Genomic DNA, 11,384 nt, shown 5'->3' with positions numbered 1-11,384 from the left:
CTTTTAGTCAGGGTCTCCTTACTTCAGCAATGATATATTTCATGCCATGGTCTCTTCTTCCTGTCTATGAACTTGTTCCAACCGTCTTTGAAAAATCTTCAGCAAGATTTTACTTGCATGTGATATTAATGATATTGTTCAATAACTTCTACCTTTGGAAGCAGGAATAGCATCCACTTCCTAAACAACAGGCCTCTGGAAACTCTATGAACTTTGAAAAAACAACAATGGTTATAGAAAGGCTTCAGGTCGTTTGTTCATAGGGTCACTATGAGTCATGCTCATTTGGATGGCAATCAACAACAACAACTTCTACATTCTGCTGGATCTCCTTTTTTGGGAATAGGAACAAATGTATATCATTACCAGTCAGTTGGCCAGTTACTTTTCTTCATATTTGTTTGCAAAGACAAGAGCACATCCGGGGTTGCTTCTGTTTCCTTAAGCACACCAACAGATATGGGGTTTTATTCTTTTTCCAATGCTGTCAATGCAATTCAGATTTCTTCATTGCTGTTAGTTTTCAATGCTATTTCCTAAAATGACTCAATGTTGACTAGTTCTTTTTAGTGATACAACATCTTCTTTTGATGTTTCCCGCATCATTCAAGATTTTTCCTGCAGAATCATCCTTCAGCATTGCAGCTCAAGACTTGAATTTGTTCTTATGTTCTTTGAATGTGACAAATGCTAAGCATATTATTATTCCCTTTTGGTGTTCTAGCTCCACCTTCTTACACATTTCTTTTAATGTTTTCCTTTGTCATCTTGAACTGCCTTTTGAAGTCATCTGTTAATTCTATTACTTCAGCATTCCTTCCTCTTGGTTGACTTCTTTTCAACCTAGTCTTTCTACTCTAACTATGTCCACAAATTGAATAAACACGTGTAATAAAACCCTGGTGCAGATTCCATGATCACTCTTTGAAGATATGAAAATACTAATCATCAACTTTATATGGAAAGGAAAGAGACAACAGATAAGCAAAGCAATACAGAAGAATAACCAAGTAGGAGGTCTCACATGCCCAGATCTCAAAACACAGCTACAATAGTGAAAACCAACTGACACTGACACTGGTACAAGAGACGCATGTTTTTTGTTGTTATTATGTGTCGTCGAGTCACTTGCAAGTCATAGCGACCTTATGTACAAGAGCCCTAAACCCTGTTCTATCCTGTGCCAACCTCACTGTCTCTGACACACCTACTCCCATTACCCCAATCACTAAATTGATCTATCTCATCAAGGGTCTTCCTCTCTTGCACTGTCCGTCCATCCTCCCAAACATGATGTCCCTCTCCAAGGACTGGTCCCTCCTTGCAACATACCCAAAGTATGTAAGAAGAAGCCTCAGAATCCTTGCCTCCAAGGAGTAACCTGGTTTCACCTTCTCCAGGACAAATCTGTTTGTTCTCCTAGCAGTTCATGGTATATTCAACACTCTTCTCAGCACCACAGCTCAAAGACATCAATTCTCTTTCTAGCATCCCTAGTCATTGTCCAGCTCTCTGACACATAGCACGCAATTGTGAAGACTATGGCCCAGGTCAGGCGCATCTTAGTCTCCAGCCTGAAGTCGTTGCTCTTCAGTACTCTTAGAGGTCCCTGACAGCTGACTTTCCCAATGTAATTGTTCTCTTGATTTCCTAGCTGCTGGTACCAAGAGTGTTGACTGTGGAAAGAAGCAAACTAAAACTGTTACCTATCTCAATCTCTTCACCACCCATAATGAAGCTGTCAATTGGCCCAGAGTTGAGAATCTTTGCTTTCTTGTTGTTGAGCTTCAATCCATATTGAAGGCTGCAGTCCTTGACCTTCTGCAGCAAGCGCTTCAGGTCCCCCTCAGTTTCAGCCAGCAGGGTTGTGTCATCTGTATAACGCAGGTTGTTGATGAATCTTCCTCCAACAACCCACATTCCTCCTATTACAGCCCAGCATACTGGAAGATCTTTTCTACATACAGATTGAAAAGGTTTGGAGATAGAATACATCCCTGGCAGACACCCTTCCCAATTTTGAACCATGCAGTGTCTCCTTGTTCTGTCTGACAACTGTTTCTTGGTTCAAGTATAGGTTTCACATAAGCACAATCAAATGTTCTAGGATTCCCATTCCTCTCAGAGTCAGCCACATAGAAGAGAATAAAATAAATATAGAATGTAATTGAGAACCAAAATTAATTCATCCTTGACAAAGGACCAAAATCTATTAACTGAGGAAGAAATCACCTAATAAACGATACAGGCAACAGACTAATTAGGCCAAAGGACATCTGAACTACTAGCCCGAGATAAGAGTAACTGGATGGTATCCAGCTATTACTTCTTACTGCTCTGACCAGGAGCACAGTAAAAAGGTCTGAAGAAAGAGGAAGAAATATTGTAGAAAAAAAAAATAACCTGAAAGACCATATTTGTTCTTTCCAGACTGGTCCTGGCTCTATGACCCCCACGAAGAAGGTTGGTGAGAAGAAAAGGGGCCATTCTGCCACGAATGGAGTGATGACCAGAGAGTACACCATCAACATACACAGCACATCCATGGAGTGGGCTTTAAGAAGCATGCCCCTCAGGTACTCAAGGGGAGCTGGGAATTTGCCATGAAGCAGATGGGAACACCAGATATTTGCATTGACACCAGGCTTAACAAAGCCATCTGGGCCAAAACCATAAGAAATGTCCAGTCCCGCATCCATGTATGATTGTCCTCAAAACATAAGGAGGATAAAGATTCCCCAAACAAGCTGTATACACTGCTTACCTATGTACCTGCCACCAATTTAAAAAACCTACACACCGTCAATGTAGATAAAAACTAATAGCTGATTATCAAATAACGCTATAAAACTATAAAGAAATCCACATTTATTGATCTGATGAGACTGATTGAACTTTTGAGATTACAGACCTTAGACCCTCTTCAAGCCTAAACCTGAACCCACCATCAGGGATTAATTTTCACACACACACACAAAATACACAACAACAAACAAAAACAAGAATAAACTCGGTTTTTCAAGTGAACAGGAAGCTTTGCTGGCCTAGTGGTAAGGAGCTGGGCTGTCAGTTCAAAGGCACACAGTTCAAATCTACCAGCTGCTTCATGGGAGAAAGATGGACAATCTCCTTCAGTGTGATTTACAACCTCTGAAAAAACACAGCTGTAAGTCTGTTCTGATATAACATCATGCAACGCCAACAAATTCATAATAATACCAGGGAAGTACATATTCCTCAGTAAAATCAACCACACAAAACCAAAAGGGTAGCATATACCCTCAAAACAAAGATCAGAATACTGGAAGGGACAGGAAATTACAAAGAACAGAGACCCAGGCAGGAAACGGAAAGAATTTTGTTCTATTAAGGGAGCTGTAGCTAAGATCAGGAAACAAAATATGCATAAATTATTTAATGGAAAACTAATTTTCTCTGTAAACTTTCACCAAAATTATAACAATTTTTTAATGGAAAGCATACACAGTCTCTTAAAGAATTGGTTCACATTCAAACATCTCAGGAGGAACCCTATGATCAGGACCTGCGAACGTATTATTAAAAGAACCACACATACACATACACACACGCACACACACACAAATAAAGGAACCACAGTTTGCACAGTACTGTGTGTTTTTAAATAAAGTTTGCACAGTTTGGTGGATGAAGGGAGGAAGGGAAGTAAATGCGAAGGATCAAGGCAAAAAGATGGGGTAATGATGGGCAAGGTTCAATGGTAGTTAATTTTATAAAACATAACACGTGAGAATGATTGTATGAAGCACAATGTAAATGAAGAATAGTGTTAAACACAATGAATATGAACTTTGAAAACAGACCAACAAAAACGCGGAGGGGAAGGAGCACATCTGATCTGACCTGAGACATTAATAAGAACTAAGACTCTGGGAACTAATGAATTTCCATTGAGACGTTTCAACAAAAGGTGCAACATTGGTAATTACTTGCTTTCCTATGTCAAGAAATTCAGAAAACAGCTGCTTAGCCAAACAATTGCAAGAGATTCATACTTGTGTCCATCACAAAAAAAAAGTGATTCAACAGAATGCAGAAACTATAGAAATATCATGAATATCACATGCAAGGAAAAACTTTCTGAAGTTAAATAAAACATAGTTGCAGCATTATACCAACAGGGAACGGTTAGAAATTCAATCTAGATTCAGAAAAGGATATAAAATGAAAGGTGCCATTGTTGATGTCATTATTGATCTTGATTGAAAGCAGAGAATGCCAGAAAAATGTGTTTACTTGTATTTCTGAAAAATGCGAAGACATTCATCTAGGTAAATCATAACAATTTATGGGTTACATTGAAAAGAATAGGAACTCTAGAGCACTTAATTGTGCTCATCAAGAGCCATGTAGAGATTTAGATGCAGTCAGTCAAAGAGAACAAGGATGTACTGGGTGTTTTTAAATAAGGAAAGATCTGCATCAAGGTTTTATCCTTACACCATGCTAATTCATTCTGTACACTGTGCAAATCTGAGAAGCTGAAATATATGAAGAAAAAAAAGTGACATAAGAATTGGAGAAAAATTCACCAACAACATGCATTATGCAAATGACACAACCTTGCTTAAAAGTGAAGAGGACTTGAAGTACTTAGTAATGAAGATTATATTCATATCCATACATGAAAAATCATACAAAAATGTCCAAAAAGGGGCAATAAGAAGTATCATGGTAACCTGAGAAAAGAATTATTTTTGTCAAGGATTTCATTTCACTTGAATCAACTTCCATGGAAGCAGAAATTAATAAATCCAATTATGTATTACATTGGGCAAAACTGATCTGCAGCAGATCTCTTTAAAATATTACTATAGCAAAGACATCACTTTGACCCAAACCCTGGCATTTTCAATTGCCTTCTATGCATGTAAAATCCAGACAATGAATAAAGACGTCTGAAGAAGAACCGATGCCTTGGAATTATAGTGTTAGCAAATAAGGATGACAGAAGAATTGACACCTTCGAATTGTCGTGTTAGAGAAGAGTACTGACTATCCCTTAGACTTCCAAAAGAACAAACAGATATGTCTTGGGGAAGTTGCAGCCAGAGTGTTCCTTGGAGGGAAAGATGATAAAACTCTGTCTCATACACTTTGGACATGTTTTTTGGACAGAGAGGATATTCATTGGAGATAGAAATCATGCTTGGGAAGTTGGAGGGACAGCAAAAGAAAGGAAGACCCTCAACCAAGTGGATTGACACAGTGACTGCAGCAGTGGGCTCAAGTATGTCAGAGAGTGTGAGGATGACACAGGAATAGGGTTCTGATCTGTTGTTCATAAAGTTGCTATGAGTTATACTCAACAAGATCTAACAACAACAACAGCATGGCCTGCTTAAAGCACCAATAAATCTGTGTTGTAGGAAACATACCCAGATTTCTCCTTGAAGGTGAGTTTGGCAAAACTTCATCTCTGGACACCTGCTTAGGAGGGACTTATTGTTGTCATATGCTATCAAGTCAACTATTGGTCATAGTGACACTCTGAACAATAGCTCTAAACCCTGCCCTATCCTGTACCATCCTCATCATCTCTAGTACAATTGAGTCCATTGCTATAGTCTCTGTGGAGGGTCTTCCTCTCTTTTCTTGACCCTTTACCTTTCCAAGCATGATGTCCTTTTCCAAGGACTAACCTCTTCTAACAATACACCCAAAGTATGTGAGACTGTCATGGCCTCCAAGAAGCACCCTGGTTGCACTTTCTCCAAGACACAATGGCAATGAGTTTGAGTTTTTAGGAGGGATACCGACGTTGGAGGAAGTGGAGCCAGAGTGGTCCTTAGAGCCAAGGATGGTGAAGCCTCATATACGTTGGACATGTTGTTAGGAGTGGCTATTCTTTGGAAAAGGACATCGTGTTAGGAAAAGTGCAGAGTCAGTGAGAAAGAAGAATACTCTCAATGAGATAGACTGACACAGTGACTGAGCAATGGCCTCAAGTGTGTCAGAGATGATGAAGATAGCACCGGGTAGGACAGGGTTCAGGTTTATTGTTCATCAGGTGGCTATGAAATACGCTTGACTCAATGGCACTTAACAACAACAATAGCTGGAAAAACACATCATTCTTGGTAAACTAAAAGGTTAGTAAAAAAGATGAAGACCTTGAATGAAATGTATTGCAACATTGAGCTCAATTATGGTACAAATTGTGAAGATTGCAAAAAAAAGCAGATAGTGTATTATTCTGTTACACATCGAATTGACTTTGCAGCATCTAACCTAGACAACAAAATGAACAATGGCAATCCGGAAGATGAGGAGGCATGCATTACCTTGTGGAATCTTGTAAGCAGTTTCTCCAGGCTTCCTGAGATTGTGTAAAATATGATCACTATGAATGTTGATTCCCATTCCCAAAAGAAATAAGAGGACTCCTTGGCAAAAAAAGAGAGGAAGGAGAAGTTAGAAAGATAGTAACTTTGGTGTTTTCCCCACAGCTAAATTCCTTTTCTTTTTACAAATAAATTGCATTTCATTTCAAATGTACAATGCCAAAGGAGGCACACAGTTCAGATCCACTAGCTGCTCCACAGGAAAAGAACAGGCAGTATCCTCTTGTGCAATTTACTGTCTCTGAAAATCCACCAAAGGGTCAGCTATGAGTCAGTTCTAGCTCAATGGCACACAACAACCAAAGACTGGTTTTAATATAACATGAGGAAACATTTTCGTTTTTTAATTTTTTTTTTTTTAGGAGAGCCACTTAGTTTTAAGTTTGTATTAAAGAACTGTGCTCCATGACAGACAAGAAGAGGTCCCTATGTTACACATATGGATTCTGTAGAAAAGTGGTTAGACATTTGTATTTTATTCTAGAGAAACAGTGGAAGGGAAATCCACTAGAGACTTTTGAGATAGATAATAACATAACATTTTTTTAATAAAAAAAGATTCTTTCCTGGCTTCTATATTGAGACAAATGTCTAGACTAGAGGTGAGAAAGAGGGATGATGGGACTATTTATTAGCAGTAGTGTAGGGAGAGATGATGACATTGAGTTCTTAAACTATGGAGAGGGGCGTTAGCTGGCAATTGAATAAGATGACGTCAGATGTACTTACCCAAGCTGAATCGTATATCTGTGTACCAGTCAGAGGTGTACTCAGCACAGTAAACCAGATAGTAGCTTTGAAGGAGTCCATTTCCCAAGCAGAACACAAAGGCTCTGACAATGACTACAACTGGAAGAGGCCTCCCTCTAGTGACAATCGAGTAAATGAACGTCCTAGAATAGATGGAGAGAAAAGTTAGGATTCATTGTTTTAAAAAGGCAAGCAATAGGGAGGAAAGTGTTCAAACAGATGGCATAACAATCCACTTTTAAAAACCATTTTTTCTTCCTCAAACTTGTGGAATGAAATACCACTGGCTGTAGAGAAAGTATTATGCAACTGTTATTCACAGTAACCGCAATTTACTATTAGGTTCACAGCAGCCTCAGGAAGTAAATATCATTCCCACTCAGTACCTAATAAATTCAGTTTTATAAGCCTGGGCTTGGAGATGAGCTTCATGTTAATCCAAAAGTGAAATAAAGCTGCTAATGGGAGAAAGATAAAAGCTGGCTTATCCCAAGCAGCGGTGGAATGGCGTTTGGGTTGTAACCATCTGACCACAAGATTCCCTGTAATGAGCTTTAACAACATGCCCTAGAAATTAGACTGTAGAATTCATCAAGAGAGGCCCTTGTAAATGCTAGGAATTAAAATCTGAAAGAAATAAAAATAAAGAACTTAAGAATCATGCATAATCTTGATGTGCCCCAGAATGTGGTCAACAACCACTGCTGATGTCTCTCAAAAGGACACAATAGAAAACCCCTGATAGAACGAGAGGAAAATTTAAAATAAGCTTCAAAATCATAAGGAAGAGAAGGCTTACAGTCTGAGAGATATTGATAGAACTCCTGGGACTGTGGACTTTTAGCTGTTGTTGTTGTTATGTGCCTTCAAGTAGACTGCAACTCCTAGTCACACTGTGCACAACAGCTCTGATGCCTGCTCTATTCTCACTGTCTCAGACACATCTGACCCTATTACTCCAATTACCCTGTCAATCTATCTCATCCAGAATCTTCCTCTCCTGTGCTGTTCCCTCCACTCTTCCAAAGATGATGTCTGTCCCCACGGACTAGTCCCTCTTGGCAACATGTCCAAAGTATGTGAGACAGAGCTTAAAAAATCCTTGCCTCTGAGGAGAAACTCGGTTTCACCCTCTCTAGGGCAGATCTGTTCTCTTGGCAGTTCATGATATGTTCAATACTCTTCTCCAACACTACAACTCGAAGAAATTGATTCTTCTTGCACTATCTTTAGTCATTGTCCAGCTTTCTGATGCATAGCAAGTAATTGCAAAGACCATGGCCTGGATCAGGTACACCTTATTGTCCAAACTGACATCATTTCTCTTCACCATTCTGGAGAGGTCCTTGACAGCAGATTTTCCTAATGCAATTTATCTTTTCATTTCCTGACTGCTGGTGCTAAGAGTGTTAATAGTGGAACCAAGCAAGCTGAAATTGTTAACAATCTCAATCTCCTCTCCATTTATCATGGCGCTGCCAAATTGGCCCAGTGATGAGAATCTTTGCTTTCTTGGTGTCGAACTTCAATCCATATTGAAGAGTGCAGTCCTTGACTTTCTGCAGCAAATGCTTCAGGTCTTCTAAATTTCGGCAAACAAGGATCATATCATGAACACAAGATGTGGCCAGCAAAGAACATAGCATGAACTACCAAGAGAACTAACATGTCTGTCCTGGAGAGGGCAAAACTAGGCTGCTCCTTGGAGGCAAGGATTTTGACACTCCATCTCACATACTTTTCACATGTTGCCGGGAGGAACCAGTGCGTGCAGAAGGACATCATGCTTGGCCTTCAGTCACACTTTAATCCTGAAACTGAAATTAGCCCTATGACTCAACGTCCAAACAAACAATATACGTGACTGTAACAACGTCTTAGAACAGTCAACCATATAAAATCAAAAGAGATAGGAATGAAAGATAAATGGAAATGAGAAACACAAGATGTGTGAAGAGCATTACTACAATGTGAAGATAGTATTTATTGTTGTTGTTAAATGCTGCAGAGTCATTGATGACACATATCGACCCTATGATCTAAAGTCTTGAAAGCAAAACTTTCATCTTTTCTCCAAGTTTATAGAGTTTCTGGAGGCAAGTTTTTTTTGGAAGTCGATGCCACTCCTGCTTCCAAGCCAGTTTTATTTGGGAGATCCACAAAAACCTACCACGCTCAGGCCCAAAAGCCTTTTCAAAGGTGAGGACAAATCTGATCATCTCACACCCTATTTTTGAGCAAGAGTCACCTTAATCTCAACCTCAAACGAGAAAACACACCTTTGCAGAATCTGGCTGGTCCGCTCATCTTCTCAGCCTGGAAATAGCCCCACCCCGGCAGCCAAAAGCCTTTTAAAAAAAAAAAAAAAAAAAGAATGGACAATCTATTTAAAAAAAGAAAAAATGAGGTGGGAGGTGTGTTCGCTGTTGTGGTGGGGGTTTTGTTTGTTTGTTTGTTTTGTTTTTTTCTTTTTTTTCCTCTGCGATGCACAGCTATTTCACTTGAAGTCATTTAAAAAAATTTTTTTAAAAAGAGGAAAGTTTGAGAGTAGTTGCTTTCTCGGTCTAAACATTCATGAGCACGGGCGGACGGTGGTGGTGTGGTGCGGCCTGTGTCTGTGCGGCAATGGTGCCGGGGTCCTTCAGACCACGTACTGGTATGGGTCTGCCTTTCCTTGGTCTGGCGTGGCAAAGGGGCTGGCCCAGCCCGGGGAGAAGGGGTGGCCAAAAACGGCTTTCGTGTTCATCCATTTGGTTTTTTTAGCCCGTCTTCTCTCTTCCTTTTTCAATTGTTCTTTCCCGTCTCGTCTGTGCAGATGGAGCGCACCTGGATTCCGAACATGACTGATGTGAAGATGAGGAGCAGCCCCTCGAAGCACAGCAAGATGAGGAGGATCACCGTGGTGGGGGGAGAGAAGGAGCTGCACTGTTTTAAAGGTGAAGCCAAATCTGATCATCTCGTATTTGTTATAGAATGTGTATGGACTATAAAATGGAAAATCAACTTGCTCTTCCATTCACAATGAATATATGCTTCATTCGTCGCAATTTTCTTTCTGGTACTGAGCATAGCTATAATTTTTTTTTTAATTCTTGTCTAGTAATTCCAACATATGGAATTTTCTCTATTGTCTTTCCCCCAGCCCTTTATTATTTATTTTGATAAATGAACAATTCTCAGAGAGTTGTGTTTTTTTTTAAATTCGTTTGCCTACAAAGTTTGTGTACATTGTGTTTCACACTATTCCTCATTCATACTGTGTTTCATGCATTCATTCTCATGCATTAAGTTTTATAAAATTAAACACCATTAGACTGTTTTTCTGATAATATGTTCTACATTTTCCCTGCTTCTTCACATGTGAAGTAGTCTGAGTTGTATTCTGGACATTGTTAACTCTATTCTGCTTATATACTGGATTTTAGTATGATGCTCTGAGGAGGGTTTTATGGTGGGTAAGTAGGGAGATATGAAGCAATTAACTTAGTTGGATTGGACATAATGGCAAACTGTTACCTGGACATGTAACTCAGTTATATTGTCCTTATCAGGGCTGTTTTGAATTTGCCTCAGCCATGTGTGAGGTGAGCAAAGTTTACAAACAGAAATTAAGATACCTTCAATCTGAATTTCTTCTTTCAGAAATTAATTTTCAGTGATTGTGGTTACTCTAAATTCTGCACACTGGTTTTCAGGCCATTGAAACTATTGATTACCGTGATGCAGACCTGCCTTAAGGTTGAAAAAGTGATAAACACTCTACATAATTCTAAAATTCTTAAACAGTTTTTAAAAAATTACTTATGGAGAGTTTTAAGAATTTTTTACCTGAGAAAATCTCTCTACTAGAAACTTACTTAGAGTAACCCTTTTGATTACAGTGCTTTTAAATATGCTCTGGCCTATGGGAAGCAAGTCCTAATTTCATCTAGCCTCTACATCTTCTGGTTCCTAACCTCTACACGATAACAGACAAAGTGCTAGTCTATAGGCCTTTTATTGTAAGAACCACCTTACCTCTGTAACTTGATTTGTGCCACTATTAGAACTTCTCCTCGGAATATTATTGCTTTTCAATTTTTGACTCATGCACTTTTAACTTCTTAGTTAAATTTGTATCTTTTAGGCTGCAACACTTCCATGATATATCTTCAACGATATGAACATGTACGGCTAAGCACAGTTGATAACAGTGCATCTAAATTCCAAAATCAATCTCCATAATAGTCTATGTGTTTCCTACTGCCAAAG

The 11,384-nt window shown here is 39.2% G+C and overlaps 1 protein-coding gene across 1 annotated transcript in view; it reads right to left on the bottom strand.

Moving 5' to 3' along the window:
* Positions 1 to 11,384, bottom strand: part of LOC102871339 (3-oxo-5-alpha-steroid 4-dehydrogenase 2-like) — a 114,638-nt gene that overhangs the window by 25,531 nt on the left and 77,723 nt on the right. The window contains exons 2-3 of the mRNA XM_006901131.1: positions 7,113 to 7,276; positions 6,324 to 6,425 (exon numbers count right to left, since the gene is read on the bottom strand). Of these exons, the coding sequence (XP_006901193.1) occupies positions 6,324 to 6,425; positions 7,113 to 7,276 (266 nt within the window). The remainder of the gene's footprint in view (positions 1 to 6,323; positions 6,426 to 7,112; positions 7,277 to 11,384) is intronic.

This window comes from Elephantulus edwardii, unplaced genomic scaffold (genome assembly GCF_000299155.1).
Source record: "Elephantulus edwardii isolate Elephantulus edwardi_28Jun2011 unplaced genomic scaffold, EleEdw1.0 scaffold00309, whole genome shotgun sequence".
Classification (NCBI taxonomy): Eukaryota; Metazoa; Chordata; class Mammalia; order Macroscelidea; family Macroscelididae; genus Elephantulus; species Elephantulus edwardii.
This window is presented reverse-complemented; position numbering and strand designations above follow the sequence as displayed.